Consider the following 27,319-nt stretch of genomic DNA (forward strand, 5'->3'; position numbering starts at 1 on the left):
GGGGCTCATAACTCCTGCAGGCATGAAAGATCTTTTCTCAATGGTCCACTGTCATTTCATCACGAGGAAGTCTGCCAAAAGGTAATGGAAGACTCTTATTTCACTGGCAGAGAGGGGTTTGTAAGTGCCTGCTGCAGTTCCGTAAACATGACTTGGCACAAGCATCCTCTTCTTTGGCTTTGCCCTCCAGAATGACCCTGATCTAGATGTTATCCATGAAAATGAAGAAATGAGAGAGAACATGATTTGTAGTAGTTTTGAGCTGAGGGTGACTGTTCATAATTAGCTTTTTAAAAAAGAAAAGTCTTTGCTTTTTCTGGGAGGATGCTTTTCTCTCCCATATAGGCTGAACAGTCCCAGAGCAGTGTTAGGAAGAAAAGACTTTTACCTCTGGGCCTGTCCCATCATGAGGATCCCTTACATTTGTTTTGCAAACAAAAATGAGCTGGAAGTGTAGGTTTGGGTCTTTCTTTATTTTATTTTGACACTAGCAGAACACGACCATGAGGAAAGAAGACAAAACTTGTCTCAACCAGAGCTTCAGCTGCCATCTCTTGGAGAGAGAAGAGATGCCAAAAGGACTCCATAACAAAATTCAAATTATGTGTTCATTGCTTTTCCCAGCAGGAGGAAACAGCAGTGACACACTGGGGCTCTCAGCTGTGAAATCAGCCTCCCTCTTAAAAAGGTTTTTCCTGCAGAAAAAGGCAGCAGCCTAATGGTAAGGCTTTTACTTCAGATTATTAACTGAAGATGTAGATATTCCTGAAAATTACACCGGTAGAAACAGATTTCCTTTGCTGGGTAACGTTGAGTAAAGTCTTACAGAACCTCAGCCTCTTTGAATGTATTGGCCCATGTAAAAATGAGTTGAGAATTCTCTATGAACTACAAAAACTGATGCAGTATTGGGTAAAATTATACCCTGCTAGACAGAAAAAATTGTCCTTCCTAAGAGAAAGAAAGAGGGTGTTGCTGATTTAAATGAAGAGCATATAGACTGATATACAAAGACCTCAGTCTCCTGGAAATAAGAGATGCATTATTTTACTTATAGAAAATTTTCCTAAAGAGTGTCATAACTCCTACTTAGCCCAGACATGGAAGCAATGTGACAACCTGTTTTCTCATTATTTTCCTACTGAGAGCCTTGCTTAGAACATCTTGGAGGTGGAACTGATTGTAAACCACGTCCCAGCACCAGGTTTGGCTTGTTCAAGATGCTTTTGTCTTCTAATTAAGCTTTACTACCCCTGAAATAATTCAACAAAGCAACCTTAAAGCTCCCAGGTGCAAGCCACCAGCAGCATGGGACATCTGACACATCAGGGACATGATCCAGAGCAGAACTTGAGCCAGCCAGAGCTCAGTGCAGTCATGACTAAGGGAAGGTTGCTGGGTTGCAGTTAGAAAAGACGAGAAACATAACATCCGTCACTGGGCTGAGGGAATGTGTCTACTTTTTATTCTTATTTATTTAGCTGAAGTACAGCTTTTCCTTTGGGCTGTGCTCAGCCCTGCCTTTGACACGCCAAAATGAGATGATTACGGAGCAAGCTGCTGAAGACTCTGCCTTCCAGCCATTCTGACTGAAACAAACTAACAGAGAACACAGACCCTCTGCAAAATGGCAATATTTTAAGAGATTCCTACAGCAGCATGGTTGGAGTCTTCTCTGAAGCAAAACCCACAGCCCTGCTCCTCTCCTAAGTACTGTGAATCCATCCTGGTGTCTGAGCTTGCACACAATGCCTTTCTTCTGCTAATTTCTAAATTAGCCATCACATAAACTGCTAAAGAATGAGAATGGTAAAGGTTTAAGATCACATTGTGGTATTTCCAAAAATAACACGATGCTCCTACCCTGGGGCACAGAAAGCATCCACATCACACTGTTAAAGAAGGAACTAAACCCTACTAGCCCATGGGCAACTGTATCAGGCACATGGCATGCAGTGGGCAATGTCCCTGTTTGATCTCCTCTTGTCACTGACCCTTCCAGCAGCCTCAGAGAGCATCAGGAGTTGGAATAAACTGGCACTATTACTTCACACCATGAAATAATGAAAATTGGAAGACAAGAGAAGAGAGGAGAAAATGTGCTTTGAGCAGCTTTATCACTTTGCAAAGGCTGCTGATGATTTTACAAGTTGCCAGATGGGCATCAAGGCCACATCAAGCAGATTCAGCTTAGCAAGTGACATTTGGGATGCTAACACTGAAACAGCAAGCACACAGACATCAGTTTTGCCTGTCTTCAGATTCATCAGATAAATGCCATTGCTTTCTCAATGAGATTAACTTCCAGGTGAAGCACCGATTTAATAAATCGAGTCTGGTTAATTTTAGTATTGCTTCAACAGGTTGGTAGAACTAAACAGAGCAAAACTGGGGAAAAGCCTTGTTTTGAAATGAGTTCTTTTTAATTATATGTCACTGAAAATAATTACACAGATCTTGAAGAATATTCAGTGAATTTCAGGCTCATGAAAATGGTCCTATTGTGGTGATCTGAAACAAACACTGTTCTTGCTTCCCCAGCTTCTCTCCTGTAACCAGATTTACTTTGACTGTCACTTCAAATCTCATTTCTCACTTCATACTGTAGTGTTCAATACCAATACAAAGATAACTAATTACAGTGGGCTTGCTATCCAACCAAAGTCATAATCCAGTCATCCAGGGAGATACTGATGCACCTCTATCTGAAGATGCAGCTTAACCTTATCTCACTCTACAAAATTCTGCTAATGCTCATCAGCTTTCTTTGTCCTCCCAGTCCCAGGTTTACTTGGCTGAGGAGTGATGGCTATTTCCCAACAAAATTACTACCTGGGCCCTTGGCTACCTTCATATCTTACCCAGTTACTTCAGATTTACTATTTATTTAATACAGATTTAAATTACCTATTTTCTGTCATGCTTTACCACAACAATGATAGTAAAAAAAAAAAAAAAACCAAAAAAAAAACAAACCAAAACCAAAATACAGTACGTAAACACCTTAACTTAAAAAAAAAAAAAAAAAAAAAAAAAAAAGCCAAGCCAGGACATAGAATGTACATTCCCTGACTGTGGGATAAACCAGCTACTTAAAACTGTGTGTACTTGTATGTTTATGAAAAAACTAGAAACTTCATCTTTCTACTGGGCCATAGCATACTTTTTTTTTTTTAAACGACCATGGTCCATGGAACAAAATTTTGTCTGTCTATTAGCATTTTATCTTGCATAAATGTATGTTTCAGCAGTTATGAAAATGAGACAGCTGACAGTTGACTACTCTATGTGAACAGATGCTGTGAAAGCTTCCCTTTAAATAGTTCTGTCAATGCAATGTCAATTTTAGAAGCGACACCACTGCTGTTCCAGGACATGATCCTGCAAACTCTTACTCACACAGGGAGTCCTGATGATTTCCAAAGAACATTTACATTTATAAGGCTCTGAAAGGTCAGGTCCTTAGGTGGAGAGCTCAGCTTAACAGTGACTGACAAATATACAACAAAGTTTTTAGCAGCGCTGAGCACTGTTCTTTAGGGCAATGACATTTGCAGCCAGCAGTATTCACCTGGGCAGCACATACATTTTCTTTTAGAAGTTACACGAAGCATATTAAATACACCCAAGAACCCATGACATGAGCTAAAGCGCAGAGATGAGAAACGCCATGTGAAACCAAGCTTGCGGTATGAGGCAGAACTTTGAAAAATGAATCCGCCCAGAAGACAGGCTGAGCTCGAAACGCAGAACTGCTCAGCTTTGCCACGATAAACCCAGCACCATCCAGCATCCTCCCCTTTGTTAGCGGCATCTTCACCAGCGGAGTCGGCCGGGATGAAGGTGCGAGCGCTCGGAGGGAGCGGCCGGGGACGGGCGGTGCTGAAGGACAGCGCAGCGCTCCCCAAAACGCCGCTCGCCCCTCCGGCACCGGCAGCGGGCAGAGGATGGGGCTCGGTGCCGCTCCCCGGGGCTGCCGCCGCTTTCGGGGGGATGCGGGAGGCAGAGGCGGCACATCCCGGCCCGGGCTGCTCCCGCCGGGGCACAAAGCGGAGCGGGCGCACAAAGGCGGCGCGGAGGATGCTCGGGGCCCGCGGGAGGGGGCCCGCAGCCCTCCCCTTCCCCGGCACTTACCTTCAGCAACACAAAGAGCCAGAGGAGACAGGAGCGGGCCCCCGGGGCCCCCCGCCGGCGGCGGTCGGGCATCGGGGAGGACGGCGGCGGCCGCTGCCTGCGGGGGCGGCCGGGCAGGGGGGGCTGCTGCTCCTGTGCCCCCGGGACCCCCGGCTCTGCCCCCCGCCTCCCTCCGCTCGGCTCCGAGCCGTGCCCGGCAATGGCGAATTGCGGCAGCATCAGGCGGCCGGCGGCGGCGCCGAGCTCCCCTCGGAGCGGCGCATCCTGCCGCCCCCCGCCCCTTTTATTTGGGGTTTGCGGCGGGGAGGGGACGGGAGGAGGAGGAGGAGGAGGAGGAGGAGAAGGAAGAGGAGGCGACGGCGGGTGCTGTCTCCCCTCCCAGGAGTTTGGGCGATCGGGAGCGGCAGCAGCCCCCGGCGGAAGGCGAGGGCTGGGAGGTGGGAGATGGAGCCGGGAGCCGCCCTCGGCCCCGCACCGCCCTGCCCCCGGCCCCCCTCTCCCACAGCAGCTGCTCCCCGCTGGGAAGGAGCACAAAAAGCCATCCTGACCGCCGCTCACCCACCAGCCCCTCCCCAGCTACTGTGTTCCTGCCGCGATCGGGGCACAGAGATGCCGCCAGCATCCGCGGGTGGCTGCCGGGGCAGGGCAAGGAGCGGCCGGAGCGGCGCTGGGAGGCGGCTGCTGGAGCTACAGCTGCAGGAGCTGGTACCCACAAAGTCCCTGTGGCTGTGCTCGCCTGGACAGCTCTTCAAATGTTCAAGGTACAGGGCAGAACCTGCAAGGGATGGAGACCTCATTCTGTCCCACAAGATACTCGGGGATACCAGGGATGCGAGGGGTATTGAGAGAACTCAGCGCATCTCCCCTGTTGTGTCTTCCCCCCACATCCCACCCAGCGAGCCTGCAGGTTAATCAAAGCCATTTCCAAACACCTTAGCAAGAATCTTGCTTAAGATGATATCCTCTGAAAGAAAAAAAACCAAACCAAAAAAAAAAAAAAAAAAAAAAAACAAAAAAACCCCAAAAAACCAAAAAACAAACAAACAAAAAAAAAACACCCCACTTTGAGGAACCAAAACAAAACCCCAAAGTACTTAAAGACCTTCCCCATTCCACCACCACAATGAAAACAGTCTTTCCAAAGTGAGAAACTACCTCAGAATCTCTTTTGTCACAGACCACACTCTCACTCACACCAGTATAAATTAGGATGTATCTTTGGTAACGCTACCAGAGCTATAACAAAAACAACATAGGATTGCCAGTGTAATAAACAGATGTGTCTGGGGTGTTAAACTTCAGAGCAACTTTGGGTCTAGGTGTAGTGCCATTACTTAAGAGTAATGGGCCACCATCTCACTCTTCCTTCAAAAATTAAAGTAGTGGCTAAAAGTAGATTCTGGGGGGGTTTTCAGATTTTCTAAATCATTTAGGCAAGATGAACTCTACCACAGTCTCATGGAAATGTCCTTTAAATCAAAAAATTACAAAGCTGCTAAATTGGACAATAATGAATCCGTGTTTCAGAGCCCTGCCCAGCTTATACATGGCATATTTTTGATTTTCTTATAATTTGGACACTCAGCCAACAAAAGCTTGATTTCAAAGTGGCCAAAGCCAGAGAGGGATGTGCTTATTTTGTACTGAAATGGGCCCTTGAGCAAAGATTTGCCACACTTGATGGGGATTAATCCAGAAAGCGAAGGAGAAATACAGGCCCCATGTAGACATTGGCACAAAGCCTAAATTTAGAAATCCAAAAGGCAAATGCTATCCACGTGTTCATTTATAAGAAGCTGGGGACATTAGAGATGTATTCAATGCTACCGATGAAGGACACAGACTTCTTTTGGGTACTCACTACTCTGTTAGTGTTTGAAGCATTATCTGAGACCGGCATGCAAGGGGTTAATCATAGTTAAATTTCCTTCAGTATTCAGGTTTAGAATGAAGAGAGGTTATCTGAAAGACAAAGATGTGAATTTCTTTAGGAAACTAAAATTTTGCCAGTATTTGAAAGCTGCAGGTGAAACTTTAGGCTGGGAACCTCTTGTTTATTAAGTAAATGGAACTTAAATGATTTTTGTCCTTAGGACTGTATTTTAGGCTTCTTTCTTCTCCAGTATTCCACTTATTTACAAACATTTAGACATTAAAATGATGATGGCATAAACAAGGCTAAAGATCAAAGATATTTAAAAGGAAAAACAAAAAGTAGAAAATTCTAGTAGCATTTTAGCCTCAGGATAACACTATTGGAATCAAAGAGAGTGAAAAATAGCTGAAAGAGGTGAGAAACATTTCTGCAATGAAACCTTCAATAAAGTACCAAGATAATAAAGTTTTCTGATCTGGCTGTTGAAGCTGAGAAAATGCAGTCAAGTGAACTCATGGATTGCTTCCTCTTTAAGTTATGGGGGTACAGGATTGTTCAACATTTTCAAAAAGGGACAGTGCTTTGGAAGATTCCAGTTTGTAAATAGAACCTAATCCTTCAGAAAAAAATACAGAGCAGAGGGAAAAAAGAAGATCTATAAAAAGAGAGTTACCCTTATTTGTTTCTGGAATCTAAACAATAAAAGCAGACAGTCTATTAATACACCAACAAAGCTTTTAAAATGGAGACAATGAGATAACTTTTATGTACTCAGGGAAGAAGAAACAGGGTAATTTGTGAATTTACTAAAAGATACTGATGCTCTTTAACCCTCTCCATGGGCCCAGGGGGAACGCGAGTGTTCAGCAGGATACCTCACCAACTGGAATTTCATTATTTGAATGAAAAAACACAGAAGCATTTGACAAAAATTTTAAAAATAAAAATCAGAAAAGATGGGGAACATTTGTTCTGGCATCAAACATGGCTTTTTCCGAATCAGATATTGGGATTTTGGCAATTTGAACTAAATATTTTTCCACCCCTCTTTTCTTTACATTTCAAAAACCTGAAGAAACCCTTCTTGTCAGAAGGGTTCTGACCCTTCCACCTTCAGGGCAGAAGCTGGAACACGTTCCCAGTTACTAAGGCAGCCCAGTACAAGGAGGCAGTGAAAGCCCTGACCTTTGCACTTGTGCAGCTCCTGCAATGCAGAGCAGCTCGCTGGCCACAGAGTCCTTCACTCCACGTCACACTTCCCTTCACTCACATAAATCTGACACTTGTGGAGCCCTGCCACCTTTCCCCAGAACTCATCAGAGGTCTTTTGGGGCATTGCAGACTATCCACAAGAATCATGGAAGCCCAACTCCTCCACTACAGCATGGATTCACGACAGGACCGTGTTGTGTTACGAACATCTCTCATTTTTCCTTCGGGATCTGTTCCACTTGAAAGACATCCTAATTTTTTCTTGGTCTGTGACCAGCTCTGGGCTGCAGTGGGCACCTGTCAGAGCAGCCTTAAGGGACTTTGGTTCTCTCTGAATGCAGCTGGCAGAATCACAGTGAAGCAGAGAACTTAGAGCCTGATAGAGAGGTGCATAATGTGGTATTTTGATAGAGGGTCCTGTCTCTACTCACTAGATTTACTGGAAAAGCTGGGCAGGATTTATTTATTCTGATGATGATGATGATAATTATCTATTGTTTATTCTGATGTGCAGTATGCAGGAACATGATAAAGTATTTCAAGGCATTACAGGACACAGCCCTAGAAGACAAAAATGGTTTAAAGAAAATCCTCTCGCATTCTGAGAGGAGGACTCCACATCAAACACGCAGTTTCAAAAACTTCTCAGGAAGCTCATCACCCCCTTGAAGGCTGTATTAGTTACAGTGCTAGAGCTTTACCTTTATTTAACAGCCTGATTAATTAAAACACTGATGTTTGCTTTAATCAGCTATTTAATGCATCATCCTAACTAAACCAGTGTTAATTACCATATACCACCCTAGATAATCAGAGAAAAATAGGAATCAAATGTTTCATGGTTCCGAATGTTTGCATGAATGTTCCTGCTGGTACCTTACACAGACTTGATTTAAGGTTTATGGCAAATTCTTCCCTTATCCCTGAAAACCCCAAAGCAACATTCTGTCAGATCTACCAGCTCTGCCTAGCCCATGGAAAAAAAAAGCTGTAAATTAGCCTTTATTCCTAGTTTCAGTATAAACCCAGAATCATATGAAGGTTTACAGGCCTCAGCAAGTCGGATAAGCATGACATAAAAAGAGGTTTATAAAAAAACCCACTCCAAGTAAAAGTTATCCTGGTCCAAGAAGTTTTGGAAGCAAAGTTATTTTTTCAGTGATAAATGTCTTACGAAAATAAAGTGCAGATCCTTCTTAAATGTCTTCTCACCTAAAGTCCTTTCATTTCAATGACAGCAGTGGATAAAACAATAACAAAAACAAGTGCAAAGGGTGGCTAGAATAATGTACATGGGTTGGCACTTACGTGTTCAAGTGCAAATTTATCTTAGATTTCAGTTTGATAAGTATGGGCCCTGTGACTTCTAAAAGTGTGCCCCCCTAACAAACAAGCTGTCAGTTTTTTTTAAAATCTGTCTTCTCCTAACAAGAATGATTGACACACTTCAGATGTGCAACCTGATCAACTTCTAGACACTTATTAGTCTTTCAGTGCAGGAGAAGCAGTGAACTATTCTGCAAAAGGTCATTTTCCTTTTTAAAGCAGACACAAATCTGTCTTTGACATTGAATCTCTTCCTCATAAATAAGCATATGAAAGATTTTTGTCTGATGTTTCATTCCTTTAGCACTGAAATGGGGTATGAAGAGGCATTGAGTTGGTTTTTGTTGTTTTGTTTTTGTTGTTTTTTTTTTTTCCAGAAGGGAAGGAATAAACATACCCACAAGGCTGAGATTACTTAATATTTAAACAGTGTATTTCACTTTCATTTATCTGTACCAGGGTATCTGGATGCTATAGGATGCCTGAGAAACAGATTGAGTTCTGTGAACATAATTCTAGATAAAAATTATTCATATATTTACCTTTCTAGTGAGCTATTAAGTATTTGACCAGCCCTGTCTGTTATCAAAATGTCCCTTTTACTCTTATAGTTCTCTCTCCAGTCTCAGCAGATATGGTTGATAAAAATAAAAATAAACCACACTGCAATTTCTAACTCTTCTTATTTTGTATTGCATCCACAGTGTTTTCTTCCACTTGCTTCTCCGTTTTTGTCTATGATCTAAGCAGGCCAAAGGCTGGGGAAAGAGGCTGGTTGGGAATTTCTCACTGTCTTCAGCAACTTCTAAAGCCATGTAAGTAGAAAAAAGTGGAAAAAAAGTGAAAAAAAGAAAAGTTATTTTATTTCTGTTTAAGATGGGTAAATCTTTCTGGGGGTAATTTCTCAGTAATTCCACTGTACTTTCCATTGTAGAACCATCCAGGCTTTTTATTAAAAATTAAAAAAAAAAAAAAAATAAATAAAAGGGGCTCCAGTCAGTCACAGCCTTTTAGCACCTTTCACCTCTGAAATATACTGACTTCCTCTGACCCTCACAGCCTCTATTGATTCACAGAAATCTGAGCCATAGTTACAGGAAACAACATTTCTCTCCCCAGAAATTTGCAGTAGGAGCTGAAATTTTGCACAGATAACATCCTTTTCTTCCCTGGCATCTGTGCTGAATTTTTTTTCTCTCTCTCCATGGCATGGGGGTACTATATCCCAATACAAATATGTAATATAAATATGCATGCCTTGAACCAGTGCCTTTTCACTGCCATTTCCCACATGGCATCACTAAGCAGCCTTTTCACTTCAGATATATTTTTACAGTATCAGAAGACCCCAGCTGATCAATCAGGCAACAAGACCTGACTAAAGCAATCAGTCACACCGTTTGATTAATTGTGCCAATTACTGGGCACTCAGAGTAAACAATTTCAAAAGCAACTCCGTGTGGAAAGGGGGCCTGCAGCTATGTGAGAATGGGGAAAATGGCTTGAAATCATAAATATATTCAGAAAAATCCCATTTCATTCACTAACAATTTACTTCCTAGGGGGTGGATTTCGTTCAAAGGAGAGAGAGAAAAGAGAAGATTCAGCAAATGTATTATTGGCACAGTCAGGTATTCTAATTACCAAGGAAAATGGGTTGGCAGGACTTAAGAGAATTTTACCTATTATATGGAAATAGCAAAAAAATCTGTAGATTTACCAGCTAAGGCAAAAATGTTTGTTATTTAGCTTCAATCTTTAGCATTTCAATATCTCAGGGGTCAAAAAGACTGTTAAACACAAAGAACAGAATGATGCATGATTTTTTTTTTTTTTCATTTTTGGCTTCCTGTACATTATATGTGGGCTCATTCCAGACCACTTGAAAGATAGCCAAGAGTAGGTAGGGGGGAAAAAATATTTTTTTCAAACTTAAGTGTTAGGACATCTCCATAAAATTCCCCCTCCATTTTTAGACCCACTACACAGCTATTTGCAGGATGTTAATTAAATATGGCCCACTTTCCTTTTTCATGATCATCTTTCACAGACTACCCAGTTTACATAAATTAGCACACTAATATGTCAAATACATCAATTATGAGCTAACACACTCTCACACTAATAGGATTTGCATGTTTTACTTCAGCAGACATAGGATGCTTTGTTTTTCTTTTGGAAAGCAATCTAATATGTTTGGGCAGCCAACTGTGTCTTCTAACATGACTTTCACCTCCAGGAATGATCCTTCACAGCCCACAGAGAAAGAGCTAGGTGTGAAAATATGCCAGGACCATGGTTTGCTCTGCCTACCCTGATGCCTTGAACGAGCCCTTAGATGAGAAGAAAGCCAGCAGAGCTGAGCAAGGCAGCCAGGTAGCTGTGCTGGCAGGGGGAGTTAGCAAAACTGAGCCCTGAGCTGATATCTTCAGTTCCTGTGTCCTAAAGGAAACCATCTGATGCCCCGAGTTTACTACAAGGCAGAAAGGATTTTACAAGGGAAAACTCCCACTGGTTCTGAAGAGAACCCAAAGTTTGAGCTGACAAAGACTAACTAACATGTTGTCTTCTGCTCTGACCTATATGGTCCTTACAGGCTGGCGTTGAATTCTACTGGAAGAGTGTGAGGAAATCCTGTACTTCAGAGGCACTTCAGAGCCTTGAGACTATCAATCTCCAAGGTGGGGGTGGCAAAAAAAATAAATTAGAAAATCCCTCACTGCTAGCAGGGTGCAAAAGAGCACCCACATTAGCTTAGCCAAGGTTATCAAACCCATGACAAATATGGGGTTCACTTTCTTCTGCTTCCAGACAGCCCACAAATCTCAAAGTGCCAAATGAACTAAATTGCTATGAAATTAGAGCCACACAAAACTACACGCAACGATGAAACCCAGAACAATCTTCATTTCCATGGCGCTTTTGTCATAATTAAAAATATTCATAGAGCTTTACAAAGCATGAAATTACCTTGGCATTTCCATATCATAGAGTAGAACCTTGGCATTAGCTCGGGGTGAAACCCTGGAACACATCAAACAGGCATCCACAGAGCTGTTCAAACGCCCACCCAGCCCTTGGAAAGGGCTGGAGTGGAATGGAAAATTGTGAATGCAATTGGGAACTGGGAATGGGAAACTGGGAATGGGGATGAGAATGGGGAACTGGGAATGCAAACTGAGAATGCTTTTGGACAAGACAGCTCTGACATTGTCTGTCAGCTCAGGAAGGCTGCACAAAGCAGGAGGTAGATCAATAGCGTAGGAAACATCAGAATGACATTATGGGGACTTGGAGAGAGGTAATGTGTTTCCAAGCATAATAGCTTCAGCTGCAATAATTAAATGTGGAGCTTTGCTCAGGCTGCTGGCTGGCGTGACCCAAATACACGCAGAGGGCTAAAAAACCACCAAAAACCAAAGGCACCCAGGTACGTTAACTCCCAAAATTTGGGTGTAGCCAGAAGCAGCTAACAAAAGGTGATGCCCATGAGGTTTGATGCACCTTACATTTCTATCCGGCAAAGGAAGTGAAAATGGAGTTCACCATTAGAAATGTGGGAAGTGCTGTGGCTGCTCCCTGACAATGGCTTGCTCTGTTAGAGCATCACGTTCCTGTAACAAATGTCCACGCAAGCCAGAGGATCAGTTTATAGGAGAAAACACCCTTTATTCAGGGTAAAAGGCTTCAGAACTCAGTCCCTGGAATTCACGGGGTGACACTGAAAATAATTCACATATATCTCAAGAATACTTCAGCTTTGGGATTTGTTGAAATTAGTCACCTAATTCCTTTTCTTCATGCAGGAAAAGCCAAATCTCTGCTCATACAACTCCTTTTATACAGTTTTTACAGGCCTTGTGTGCAATTTTAACTGGTTAATAGCTTTCTTGCCAACTACTCTATTGTTTAGTAAGAGATATTTTACTTGTCTTTCAAATCTCTCTATTCTTGAATTGCTTATTTATTTTCTCCACTGATTCTCATGGGACAGATTTAATGTTTATGCAGGTGCTAGTTGCTTTTCTCTCCAAGAATTGGTTGTTGTGTTAACAAACTACTCATACCAAGATTGTTTTCGCATGGGAACTTGCAAAGTACTTAGCTGCACTTAGAAGTGACAAGCCAGCTATTAATTTAGCAGAGCAGGCCTGATCTTATGAGGCCTTTCTTTTAGAATTTCCCTACCTGTTTGTGACAGGGATTCACACCCATTTTCAACCCATCCTGATGTAGCCAGGAGAATACACCCTTCTCCCAGTCTCCTTAGATACTTGCTCCCAGGAATTTCACTCAGGTCTGTTTCTAACTTGAGGAGCTTTCTGAGCTTGGACAGCCTGAAATTAAGATGGCTCCTTTATCCCAGTAGCACACAAATAATTAGCAGAACAACACAGGTTCATGCGTGGGCTCAGATTACCAAGGCACAAATTTAAGTAGTATTGTTGCAAATGTCTGACCATGAAAGCCCATGTTGAAAAAAGAAACGAGTCTTCAGTTTCTGTCCCATCGCTGAGTGAAACAACTACGATTGTAATAGCAAGGTGGATTTGAATGCATTGCCATCAGAGTAATTCCACTTGACAGAGATGAAAAATGGGATCCTGTTATATATGGCAACACACTTTATTAAAAAAATCAGACTATGCTAGGAAAAAAACTAACACAACATATTGAGGTCAACTGAAATTACTGTGGAAAAGAGGATGAAACTAAAATGACAGACAACACCCAGATGAAAACACAGATTTTCAGGATAATTTTCAGTGCTTTCTAAATCTCAGACACTTATCTGCAAGATTTCTGTCAATCATCCTCAAAGCACTGATCCATCCATCCTGAATCAAGGCATTTTATCATTTTAAGGTGCAATATTGATTCAAGTAGTCATCATGGCAGTAATCAGAAAGGTGAAGCTGGTTACCTTGCTAGGAACAAGTTCATTGTTGCAATTACAGGAATAAACATTGCTGGACAAAAGCTGAAAATATCTGTTTCTTCCAGGGCAGAGTAGACATCAAAGAGGCATAAGACAGCCACATTCTTATCACTGAGATGGAATGAATAATGTTGGAAAATGTATTTTAAAGAAAGGACAGAGTAATGGAAGTGGAAGTCAATTGAAAACCTTCTGCTAAGATCATCATCCACACAGAACACATACAGGTGGATATTTAAGGTGACACTCTGAGCAAGCCCTCATCCAAAAAACAAAAGCAAGAGTCTGGCAGAGAGGCTGAGGAGCAAGCAGAGCCCTTGTCTAGCAGCAAGGCACTCCAGCCCCCAGAATTCAGAGGAGACAGGTGCTGCACTAGCCTGACCTGGCACAGAGCAATTTGAGGTTGACGTCAATCACCTTTTGCTTTTCCCCTCCTTCCCGTGCACAGTGCTGTGGGAATCCAGCACATGGATCTCAACTTTTGCCAGACTGTTTTGCATTAAAAATGCCCCTTTTGTCACTACCTGGGCACACCTGTACAAATATTGCTGTCTTCCATGGATTTAATGCTTTCTAGCCATTTACACTTCTGTTTTAACTTTATTTTTATTCCCTATTCTTTAAGTAAGCTGACCTACTTAATCACTTTCCTTTTCAGCTCTACTGAGTACCACCTATTAGTGTCTGTTAATGTCAAAACACACTGCAATTTTTTATTTTTCTGGCACGTTCTCTGCACTTATAAAGCAAAATAAAATTATCAAACAAGAACAGGAGCAATAACCAGCTATTCTTAGCCCTTTACATGCAAATCTGTAAACTATTATTGCATTCATTTTTAGTACAAGCTCTCCAATAACTCTGATGTGGATGCTAGCATCAATGTAATCAAGTTAGTATAATTTTAAGTCAAAATGCATAAAATTAAAGAACTATCAGATTACACTTTGTTTCCATACTATTTAACCTACAGCAAGCAATATTTTGACTTTCATTTTAGTGCAGCAAAGAGCTCCACAAAATTAATTAATTAAGCCTTAAAATCCCTCTCCCTAACAGGAAAGTCTTATTATCTCCATTAAACAGATAGGTAAGCTGGACTCAAACTGTGTCTAATGACTTGCCTGACTCAATGACAAACGCAGGAATAGAGCCAAGAAGTTCACTTCCCCAATTTCTCCTGTTTTATCACTGAAAACCATTCTCTGACTCAGGGTAAGCACACATGAGCTGCCTCAATATGTGTAGTTAGTCAGGCACATAAACAAACTTCACTGCATTTGTCTTTTGGTCTTCTGTAAGAAAAGCCTCCATCAAGTCATATTCTAATTAATACAGGAAGATGGTCAATATAATATGTTGACATCAAAGCTTGTATTTGCTGATAGTATAAGCCATCTCATTAAATGGAAAGAATTAATTATAACAGTTTATCAGTTCAAGTTCTGAGCTAGAGGCTCCCAGAGCACTGAATGCATCATTGCACCTTGTTTGAACTAATTTTCCTTTGCTGACAAAGTCAAATATGAATGTGCTAATGTTTATGAACTATAAAGCTTTTCCAAATCCATGCATTATTGTCTGACTCTATTTTTCCATGGTAAAAAACCAGTACAAGTGCAGTACACTAAATTAGACTGGCTATGAGCAATACAGTGTGCATGTAATATCCGTGGTAGCCTTCTGAATACATTAGTGTCTTGCAGCAGAATTAATTAAATTGGTATCAGAGATAACTCTATTGCTTCCTATCTTCCAGTGAGTAAGGAAAACCCTTCAATGAGTTGAAGATCCCCTCAGGAACAGAAATGCCATTGGGAACTAATTGCTGTTAAAGCAGGCCTGGGCAAAACTCAGTGAGATTTAAAAAGAGCATCACTGAATTGGTGGGACATGGTTATGAATTCCCAGTGCTCAGATTATTCCATGTGCTGGGAGAGACACTCAGAGATGCTCCTCTGAAATGAGAGGGATGGGGCAAGGAGAGACATTAGAGATACTTGATAGAGAAGGAACTCACACCCACCAGGATATTGATGTGCACCCAGTGCCACAAAAATTGACACTGACAGTAAAATTCTCCTCACAGCAGCAGCAGCCATAATGTCCCCCTGGATCTTGTTTGTGGGTAAAAATAAAGCTAAACATTGAGCATCATCTTCCACAGCACAGACAACAAGTTGGAATGGTTTTACCTGATGGAGTCTGGAAAGAGCAGGTGCATTGGCAAAGCCCTCAGGCTCCACCTCAACATTAGGCAAAAGAAGAGGGAAAAGAGAAAAGCTACCTTTGACTTTACACAATTACAGGGCATAATCTCAAGACATAACTCCAAGGATTAACCAAAACCCAAGAAATTAATTTTTTTCCCCGTCCAACTATTTAAATGCAACTAATTCTGTAAGGAAATATGGACACTGCGAAAACATAGAGACAACTGCCTCAGCCACAAGACTCTGACTAATCTTGAAGCTAGCTGGATCCAGGATTTGGGCAGCACCCTATCTCTAGTCCTTGTAAAATATGGTTAATTTTAGAAATTAGATTGACATTTACCCCTTCACAGGCATTTACTGGAGTAAAGCTTCCAATAGGCACAAATGTCAGTATCTGTGTGAACATGGGTTACTTCTTCACTTTATGAAAAAAAACCCAATAATGTGGAAGGTGGTAAACAACCCAATAGCAATTCAGAACCTTTATGAAACGTTATTTTCACATTACAGAATGTTTAGATACAATTATATATGAAACAGGCATGTATGCAACTCTGCCCATTGTTTCGTTTCAAAAAAATCAGTTTTGATTTTCCCTACAGAAAAATAAATTAATTGAGTAGGACATAGCAGGGAAAATATCAGGAAGAGAACATGAAGAGCTCAGAGCAATGCTGGTCTCTCCTACACAAATTAAAAATCAGATGAGAATTTTAAAAACCCCATAATTAAATCCCTGTATCCTATCCTCATTCCAATCACTGCAATTCTCTAACACAGCACCTCAGTGCATTTTTGCTCCCTCTTTTGCACTGGAGCTTGTCACTGCCACATGGAATTATTATGCAGAGTATAGAGAGGGTTACAGGGAAATGCTCCACCATCAGCCCAGAGCTGGGGTTCACCAAATACTGTCAGCAGACTTTAACAAAATTCTCTGAAACATTGCCACACTGTGGCAATTCAAAGTATAAGATTTTCAATTCTCTATTGAAATTTTCTATTGCTGTAAAATCTGGTTTTAAACTTTATGGAAGATAATGTTAAAAAGAGAAGGATTTCTGGCAAAAAAAAGAGCTCCAGCTATGACATACGGAAAAACTCCAAAAAATCCTGAGAAGCAGCATACATTGGTGTACACAGCTTTAAATTCAGTGATTCCTGATTTCAGCCTGCATCAGCACTCAGTCTTAATATTATCATAATGCAGTGCTTTCTGTAGGAGAGAAAACAGAAAGCAAGGCTATAGAAAGGGACCTCCTGAGATTTCAAACAGTAAGGATGAGGAGATCCTTCCTCAGCCCTTCCCAGAAAACAGCTATGCTTTTCCATGCTTCAAAATGAAAAAAACCCCAAAAACCCAAACCTAAATGCAGTTGAACATTAAGCAGCTTAGGGGAAAGTGAAAACCCCCTGGTTCCTGTAATCAGCAGCAAATGCAGGAAGCCAGAGGCAGTTTAATTTTGGAAATCAACCTGTGGAAGCTGAAGGTGCATCATAGTTCATTCAGGGACTGTCCCCAGCAGGACAGGTCCTTATTGCTTCTTTCTGCTTCCCAGAAATCTGGCAGCACCCAGAAATCCCCACTGCATCCAGCAAAAGATTCTTGTTTGGAAGTGGTGGCTCAAGACAGCTTTAACCTAGATAACAAATGCAGGTGGTGTACAAAAAAGCTGTGCTACCCAGGTGCCCAACTAAAACCCTGCTTGGGATTTATCAACCACCTTCAAGGAAGCACCTTGGAGCGTGCTGACAGCAATTCTGTCACCTGGACAGCAGAAAAAGTGTGACCATAAGAAGGATCCTGAGCAGGTGCTCCCAAGAGGATGAAAAAATGTGCAGTGGGCACAACTGATTTAGTCATGCACAGGCAGGTACTCACAGCTTCCTTCCTCTAGCTTTTTAGCTTATTTTTTATGAGACATAAAACCAATTTCCTGACTATTCCTGTGATTCCTAAGTATTCTACAGCTCATCCATTTGGACCACAGGTACTAAATGCACCATCCTAGGCAAGTTCTTGTCTGGACAACATGATCTAACTCTTCCAAAGCTCTTTCCTGGATCAGTTGGATGAGACACTTCCTTGCCTCCCCTGCTGTAATGGATTAGCTGCAGTTAGAAAGTGCTGAGAGTGACCCTCTCCATGACTTTTAATTATAATTAGCTGATTGGGGAAGTGGAAGGGAAGCTTTAAGGAGGCAAGATGAAAAATGTGCCTTAAAGGAAAGATTTAGATCTTTGCACTGAGCCAAGTCTAAAGCCCAGTCATAACAGAGGGTGAGTGGGAAGGGCTTGCTCTGCATGAAGTGATTATTATCTGATTATCATCCTTCTCTAGAGAAACTTTCCCAAAAGCTGAGTTGAGTGAAAGATGGTCAGAAGAGCAGGCAGAGCATGATGTAGTTTCACCACACATTAACTCTGTATGTGCCCCTCTTTTTACCTGGAACATCTGATTGTGCTGATTTTGTGACCACACAGTAGGAGGCAGCAGAAGCTGATGTGACTTGGAAAGGTCACGATAGAGTCACTTAAAACATTCTGGCAAAGGTAAATATCTTTATGGGCTGATGTTATTCACAAATTTGTAGTAAATTCATGTAATTACCTAAAAAAAAACCCTCAAGTTGTTAAAAAAAAAGTGTTATTATTTCAATCTTGTTTTCATTTGTCATATTAAGTTTATGTTTTGTTTGGAAGCAAGCCTCAGTATGAAGCAGTAAGCAATCCAACAAATACTACTACCAAGTAAAAACATTTTTATTCCTCTCCTGCCTTTTGGGGGTTTTGTCTTAGGACATTGACAGTTTTATTTGCTTGTGGCTCCAGGCTTCACAAGCAGTAAGCTACAGAAATTAAAAAAAAAAAAAAAAAATTAAAAAGTTAAGGAAAAAATAAAAAAGGAACTAGGCTGTTCTGAAACTCCTTCATACACAGACATTTAGAAAATTAAGTTCCTGTTGCCAGGCTCTCTCTCTGACACTTCTGACCACACAGAGACTTTCTTGACAGCCTCGGCATTTAAGCTCATATTCTCAATAAATTTCTAGAGGGAAAATAAAAAAAATACTTAAATATTTGGGAATGGGAAAATGTATTTTAAAACATATACTGCAGCTTTCCTGCCTGATGCTCTACAAAAGCATATTCTAAGAACAAAAAGCTAAAGTCTTCTAACATTTCTAAGTCTAACATGACTTATTTATGGGTATCCAATATTTATTTCATACAAAAATTGTAATAGTTGGCCTCCATGTTATTCTGAAAGTAGCAATTTTCCATTCTCAGCATCTCATTTTCAAAACTAGTCAGTTCTGTGCATATTAGAAAATTGAACGGGTCCAGTGTCACCCTTCAGAAAACCCATGACAGTTCTGTTTTTTTTATTACTCTGTCCCCATGTGTGTCTGAAGGACCACAACCAAAGACCATCCTGGGGCAGGTTTATTAACCTGAGCACCACAGCCACAAAAAAATGAATTAATCAGCTCTGGGCTGCATTCAGAGCCATGTTGGAAAACCTGATTCCTGCAGTGGAAATCCCCACAGGTTTTGGGTGTCTCTGTACCAGCCTCCAGCTCACCAGGACGTGCCCAGACTCTCTGAGCCCTTTCTTGCTCAGTCTGGAAGGGTTTAGGGCTGCAAATGTTCACCCCAGGAATCAGGATGTGGGTCCATATAAAAGTCTGTCTGCAACAAAGTAGTCAGGATTTAAATCCATGGCCCCAACACTCTCATTTGACAAAACCCAGTCCAATTGCTGCATTTTGCATTTGTGGAAAGCACTTCTGTGCACAAGGAAAACACAGCCTAGCCTTCACCTCATCTGCTGTAACTTTGGATTTCAAATAACTTATTTATTAAAATGGAAGACGTTGAGGACGTGAAGAATTCCTGCTGAGGAAATTCTCCAAGTATAATGGATTTCTCTGAAGCATTTCTAAGCACCAGGGAAATCCTAGAAAGCTTTTATAATTCTGTTTTGATCCCACTGGCTCTTATACACAATACACATCCTGTATACTTGACACTTGTCATTAAAGGATCCCCATTCCTCCTGAGTTTGCATTACAATTAATCCTCTTCTAAGCAAATCACCACAGGCCAGATGTCCTCAGCAAAGCTTAAAAACATTCAAATGCATCCTACCCTTCCTTTCCCTTTTATGATCTGCATTCCCTCTGACTAGACTGGGGATTTCTGGCCAGCAGAGGTTTACATATCACAATTCACAGGATGCAGAAGCAGCAAAACTCTAAAGCAGAGGCTGAAGCAACAGCCTGGCCCCATTTACTTCTCCTTGGCCTGGGGTGGGGTAATGAGGCTGTGAACACAACCAGGGCCTTCCATGGGGGAAGACAGAAGTCAAGAGAGATAAGAAGTTTCAGCCCAATTCTAAAAAACCCGAAAATCTGATAGAAACCTTCAAATGATAGAGCCTAAGTCAATCTGATGTCTTTGCCCTGCAATTAGACAATACATCAAGTCCCAGAGAGAATACAAATGTCATGATTGTAAAACAAGACAGAGAGAATAGAAAGAGGAATATCATTAAATAATTCTGAGACTCTCAATTATTTCAGAAATATTATTTCGGTAATAATCATGATATGGTAATATAATAAAATAATTCTGTAATAATTCTGAAAAGAATTCAATTATTTTCAGATCATTCTTATTTTGTCCCACACAGTTATATTCCAGAACAATTACCTGAAGTACATGTTTTTCACAACACATTGCATTTGATAGTTTAAACAGCAGTAATTTCATTTAGCATAACCTACAAACTCAATGTTCTATGAGCAATGATGTGTTAAAAAATCCCAACATTCAAGATTCTGAAGGTGGAAAAATCCACATGGAAACATGAAAAGTTCTGCTTTCATTTTTCCCAGAAGAGCAATATCTGTGTGTAATGCTCCAAGGTTTTTTTGGGGTTGTTTTTTGCAATGCTCCCTGGCAGAGATGGCATCGGCCACCTTTCCACCCCAGCAGCTCTCCTGCTGCAGCTGACCACTTGGCAGCCTGCACCCAGGCAACAGGCTCTGCAAGCTTTCCATCTGCTGCATTTGCTCCTTACAGAAGAAAAACCTGGCCAGGAAAACACTTGCCAAGCAGCAGGGATTTTTATGCCAGGTGCCAGATCAGATACCAGCACAATTGTAGAACACTTTGGGATGGAAGGGACCTTGAAGGTCCTGTTGTTCCAACACCCTTGCCACGGGCAGGGATATTTTCCACACTTTCCAGGTTGCTCAGTGGCCCATCAGACCTTGCCTTGAACACTTCCAGGGATGAGAAGTGCACAACTCTCTGGGCAATCTGTGCCAGTGCCTCACCACCCTCACAGTAAAGAATTTCTTCCTTACATCTAATCTAATACTACCCTCCCACAATTCAAAGTCATCATCAGTTTATATTGCTCAATCACCCCTTTTGCCCTGTTCCTGCATGCCCTCTCCAGCTTTCCTGTAGGTCTTTTATAAATATATAAATTTCCTATTTCCAATAGGAAGGTGTTGCAAGCTCTCCCCAGAGCCTCCTCTTCTCAAGGCTGAACAACTCCAACTCTCTCAGCCCATCCCCACAGAATGCACAAATCCAGTGAAATCAGCACATTATTCATTTCTCTGCACTCCTTACGGATGGAAGAGAACCTTCTGGAAAGAAGCATCATCTAGTGCCTCTCTCTCTAATCCAGCACCTGCATAAACAGAACCCTGAACTAGCTAATTCAATTATGCCCATTCCATGGAGAATTTAAATGCATTGTAATCCTCTGAGTTTGGCCTTTTTGTAGGCATAAACAAATACATAAGCATTTTAGCTATCTATATCTAATATATACCAGTAAAGCACTTTCTTTTGCTTTAAAACTATTTTATTTTGCTGTTTGCTGTTGCATTTCATTTTTAAGAATGAAGGCATAAAACTGTTGTATGTACTACAATCAGAGTATACGATTAGTGCATGAAGCTATGAAGAAACTTAAATATTTATTTTAAATGTGCATTTAAATGCAATACTACTGACTAAATATATATCAGCTAAATTCACCCTTTGCTGAAATAAAGGTTCCCCTTGAATATAATTTTAACAATGGTCAGTGACTGCACTCAACCAGAGACCTGCCAGTAATTGACAAATTATTTTCTGATGTAACTCACCTGAAGCCAAAATTCCCTGCAAGGATGTTGATGGAGCTACTGAGAAACCTACATTGCTAAAGACAGTGGTGTGTGACTCCAAATGCCCAGTGACAAATTTAGCTGGATCACCAATGCTGTTACCTGACCTAAGGAGGGAAATGCAGAGAAAAGGAGACTCAGGGAAAACCTTCTTGCTCTCCCAAACCACCCTAAAGAATGTTGCAGCCAGGTGGAGGTTAATCTCTTCCCCCAAGTAGCAAGCCTCTTGTTCAGGGGACAAGAGGAAACAGCCTCCAGTTGTGCCAGGTGAGATTTAGATTGGCTATTAGGAAAAATTCTGCCATGGAAAAGGTTGTTGAGCTCTAGGACAGACTGCCCAGGGAGGAGGGGTTTAAAGCCAGGTAGATGAGGCACCTGGGGACATGGTTAAGTGGTGGCTTTGACAGTGCTGGGCTGTGGGAATCCAGGGTTTCCCTCTGGCTGCCCTGGAGGGCCTGGGACCCTGGAGGGGGTCAGGAACCCCCCTGGACAGAGCCCCCAGAGACACTGTCTGTGATCTCTGTCCATGGAAAAGAGTTTTCAATCTTACAGGATGAGTTACAAGCCCTGAGTGTTTGATATGAGTAATAATTAATTGTGGCACGGGTGCAAAAGTAAAATTTTAGGATTCTAGATTAGGGGTTCAGAGGGGACAAAACAGAGGAATTGGGTGTGTCTTGTCCTTTTCCTCCTTCTTCACACCCTCCATGTTTCACTGTAGTGTTGGCATTTTTCTATTGGTTTAGGCTGGGGACACACTGTCCAACGTAGATGACAGATATTGGCACGTTATTGTAAATCCAGCACAGGTAGTTTCTGGTATTTAATGTTTGTACCATCCCACTGAGGGCAGAGCCCCACACGCTGCCCTGCAGGACAGAGCTGCGGCAGGGCAGCAGAACATGTTAGAGATAAACAGAATAAACAACCTTGAAACCAGCACAGATGAATTATGGCTTCTTCTTTGGCAATGGGGCAGAAAGACAGAGACTTTCTACAATCTCAGAATCACCAATACCCACAGATTCCAACACTGGGCTAATGGCTGGAGTCAATGATCTTAAAGGTCTTCTCCAGCCTAACTGGTCCAACAATTCCACAACTCTGTGATTAATGATTCCCATCCCCTAAATCAGTATTTTACGATGGGAAGAGCATTTCCATTGCCAGTGTCCCACAGCAGCACCGCACTTGGCGTTTGAAGAACAGAATTTGGCCCCTGTGCTGGCCAGAGCCCTTCCCAAAGGCTGGACGTGACATTGCCACCCTCCTCCAGCCCTGTGCCCTGTCCCCTCCAGCTCCTCGCCACAGCCACCCGCAGGTGGCAATGTTGGATCTGCTTTTGAGGATTTTGCTCCACAGAGCAGCCCGAGGATGCAGCACCGTTGTCTTCTCCTCACTCCTGTATTCCACTCCCTGCATCGCTTCTTGTTTATTTTCATCCTATGCTGGACACTCACCCTGAGATGCATTCCGATATTAAATTCACTTCTAGTTTCTTGATACTTAATCTTTTACAGGTTTCCAAGGTGGGTTTTGTGGAGCGATAGAATTTTGGAAGAATTCACTTTAATTGAATTCTCTACTTGATGCTTTCTGCAGCCAATACTTGGCCGACCTTGACAGGCTCAAAGGAGGTGTAAATTGCTACTCCATGCTCAGTACATTTAAGACTCCTTTGGGCCAAGGATTTATTCCAGGAGCCTCAATACTGTAAGTACTGCAACAAGGAAAAGAGTATAATTTCTCTTCCTTTTTTTTTCTCTCCACAGACATGAAGCTGGCAGATGCTAATTCCCCCTAGACCTCATTACCAAGGACTCTGAGGACAGCAGCAAGGCAAGGTGATAACAGTGGGAATGCCAGAATGAATTTTGGCACTCCGTTGTAATGAGGAATATACAGCCAGGAGGGGGAAAGGAGCTTTTACTCAGCTGTAGCATCTCCTCTGGAAGCCACAAGGATCACACACATCTCAGACCTCAGCTCTCTTACTCAGTTAGATCAGAGAAAGAAATTCTCACCTTCTTCATTAGAAACACTAGAGAGAAGCCAGTGCTCACATATGGTGATTAACTACTGCAGGGAGCAAAAGATTATTTTAAAATCTTAGTCCCTTTTATAATCCCCTTAAACCTAATACTACATGTGCAGTGAAGAGGGCTGGTAAAAGGGTGCAACTCCTGTATTTTGGTTATTTTGAATCTATTTTAAACTGTCTGAAACATACTCTTTCTTGATTGTCTCCCAGTTTACCAGTGCACCAATAAGGTCTATGTCTTTCAAAACAGGGTGAGAAAGAAAAAGAAACTAATTGCATTTCTATCACAGATTTCAAAGCTCTTGAGGAATAGAAGCAAGCCCTAGAAGGTGCCAACAGTAGTGAGAGGAATAACTAAACCCATCCAAATTTAAGTATTGAATTTAAGAACCTAGGCACAGGAGGATTCTTCTTTTGTCATTGGAGAAAATCAGCATTTTTGGAGGCAATTCAGCTGCTAAACTTTCCACAAAGGCTGTATCAGAGCTGAAAAATGACTATGCTTCTAATTCAGGCATCTGAGGGTGTAGGAATTCCTGATTTCTCAATTCTTGATTATCTGTTTTTATAGAAGAACAATCACATCACTTCTTTGATTTTTTTTTCTTTCTACATTAATTTGTATGAGCATGGGAAAAGTAGTACAGAAGTGTTAATAACTGGACTAGAAATCACGGATTATGCTTCAGCTGGGTGCAACTGCTGAAAAAAATATCACTGTGTAGCTTATTTCAGATCTGGAAATTATCCACCGTGAGTATTGCTATCCCACAGGAGAATATGCCAACATTTGGACTTTTGTTTCACACGCTTTACTACCAGCAGGACTGTGATCAAGGGAAAAAAAAAAAAAAAACCAAAAAAAAAAACAACCTTAGCAGTAATCCCACCCTCAGAAACCCTCTGGAGAACTTGCTGCTGAGAAACCCTGCCCTGGAGGCTGCCAGAAGCTCTAATCAGCTCATATATCAAAGCTGGAGCACAGCCTGTCTGCTCCCCCGATCCCAGCAAGAGTTAAAATCATTCTCATGGGTCGAGCTACAAATCTAAGAATAAGCAAGAAAATATGCATTACTACACCGTGCAAGATTGTGAATGGACGATGGTGATCAAGACAACTCTTTGATGCTGCATCCAATACATTCCTACATCTATTCCAAATCCTGCATTTCTGTGGATTTAGTGAGCCAGGGGTGAGCAGAGGCATGTGGTTTACTTCCATGCTTTATGCCAGGCAGGCACGCTCACATTTTTTGCCTTTGTTGGCATTCAAACAGGGTGAACTGTCACTTTAACAAAGCAGTTAATTTATCAAAGGCTGAAAGGGTAAACTAGGCTTTTACAGTCAGGAGGCATTTCTTCCTTTTCCCATTACAAGCCTTTAAAAGGTCACACGGTCCCAGCCGAGGAGCCACTATCAGCACCAGATTTAGGGAGCACATGTGACTGTGGCTGTACAGCTCCTTCTCACAGGTTCTACACAGTTTCTCAGATGTGGGGATGGATTAAACCCCTAACTGCACTTTCATCTTCATAAATCCATCCGAATTAACTTTCCCAAAACATTAAGTCATTCAGTTAACTGCAGAAAGGAACAAAAAAGCTCAACCAACCAGCAAACCAGATTGCTCCCTGAGATAACACCTTTCTTTTTTTGTGACTTGTGCAGTGTGAATAGCAATTTCAAACCTAGACACCCAAGAGGTCACCCCTTTCCCCCCCACTGCAGAATATGTGATTAACCCCAGTTTGCCCAAAGCCATCAGAGCACTGGGAGGCAGCCACTTGTGGAGCACAGAAGTGCACACTGTACCTTGTGGTGAGCGCATTTCTCTCCCTCTCAGGATTTTCATAGGTGTGCACAGAGAGAAATGAAAGAGAAAACAATTTCTATTTATGCTCCTTGTTTTTCCCATGTGGAATGAGTTTGGAGAATTGTTTACCTGGAGTGAGTGCTTGATTGGATTCTGGTGAGGATTGTTTGAGCCTGATGGCCAATCCAACCCACCTGGGGCTGGACTCTTTAGAGAGGGTCACAAGTTGTGTTACAGTCAGAGAAAGTAGATGTAGTTTTAGTATTCTCCTTTTATATAGTATATTAATGTATTTTAGCATAGTTATAATAAAAAAATAATTCAGCCTTCTGAATTGAGTCAGGCATCATCGTTTCTTCCCATTGGGTTCTCCTGCATTTATAATAGTACCCCAGTCTTTGCTTGAGGAACCTCCCCTGTCCTGAACAACAGGTGAAAGTTGTAGGATGATCTATGTGAATCCTGCAGTCTTCTTAAGCCCTATAAAAACCCTCAGATTTTCAGACAAGTGTCGATTTCTTTTTTTAGGCATGCTGTTAATGATACTGGCTCTAATGGGGAGTTTTATTACATTATTTTGTTTTTACCAGATGTAGAGCAAGTGTCTTTATCAAGGAAGCAGCATTATCAGAAGTTCAGCTTTGGTACTTTCACACAGTAAAAATTACTTTCCTAAACAAGTAACCAGCCCTACAAGTTTCAGTGGGGCTAATTTTAGAAAATATTATTGCTCAATTGAGTTAAAGCAACCCTGGAATATCCTGTGTGAGCAAGTGGGACTAGAGGTCAATAACCTTGGATGTATTTTATTCAACAGATCAAATAGCTGTAAATTATCCATGAGGTGGGCAAGATTAAGTCAGATAAGAGCTCAACTCCTGTGGTCATGCAGAGTTTCAAGACTCCCTTCCAAGTGCAGGCTTTTTGGAAGTCAGTGATTAAATGCTGGGAAAACAAATCAAAACAAAACAAAACAAAACAAAAAACAAAAAAAAAAAAAAAAAAAAAAAAAAAAAAGGAGAAATGTTTCAGATAATTAGAACCATTTACTCAGTGGGAAAGGGCATGAACTGCATTTTCTTAAGGACCAGCAAATGTAGAAGGACCACTACCAGCTTGGTTGAACTCCAAAAGTACATCTTCCATATTAAAGTTAGATGATTCCCATGTGGGGTGGTAGGCAAAAGGACTCTTGTTGATTTTTTGCTATCCAGGCCTTATTTACCACATATAATGAAGTGTGGTATAAAGAAAAATGAGGCAGGATACTGTAGAAGTTTTCTTCGTAGGCATTTGGGTGGTCAAAGCTTTGGTGGGGGGCTTGCAGTAAAAGCTAATTCTGGGGCAACTCTTGCTTTGCATAATGAGAATTTAAACAGCTGGAGGCCTCTGGGAAATCTGGATGTGGCACTCCAGCAGCTTGGGGACCATCTGCAGTCACTTTCATTCCTGTCTTCCTCTTAACCATCTAAATGATTAGCCAATAAATCATCCAGTGGAAATGGCAAAATACCATAAGCCATAGATTCTGAATCAGGAACTCCTGCATCACATCAGTAAATTATAA

The 27,319-nt window shown here is 41.6% G+C and overlaps 1 protein-coding gene and 1 long non-coding RNA gene across 3 annotated transcripts in view; one reads left to right on the forward strand and one right to left on the reverse strand.

The window, feature by feature from the left end:
- The window catches only part of PTPRO (protein tyrosine phosphatase receptor type O), a 144,617-nt gene extending 139,524 nt beyond the window's left edge, over positions 1-5,093 (reverse strand). For both annotated transcript variants that reach the window (XM_072923807.1, XM_032746385.3), the window contains exon 1: positions 4,135-5,093. In XM_072923807.1, the coding sequence (XP_072779908.1) occupies positions 4,135-4,353 (219 nt within the window). In that variant the 5' untranslated portion in view covers positions 4,354-5,093. The remainder of the gene's footprint in view (positions 1-4,134) is intronic.
- On the forward strand, positions 2,992-25,955 carry LOC140682261 (uncharacterized). Its single transcript, XR_012053765.1, has 3 exons — positions 2,992-3,843; positions 9,253-9,363; positions 23,670-25,955. It is a non-coding gene; the product is annotated as an uncharacterized lncRNA (long non-coding RNA).
- Positions 25,956-27,319: the final 1,364 nt, after the last annotated feature.

This window comes from Taeniopygia guttata, chromosome 1A, assembly GCF_048771995.1.
Source record: "Taeniopygia guttata chromosome 1A, bTaeGut7.mat, whole genome shotgun sequence".
Taxonomy (NCBI): domain Eukaryota; kingdom Metazoa; phylum Chordata; class Aves; order Passeriformes; family Estrildidae; genus Taeniopygia; species Taeniopygia guttata.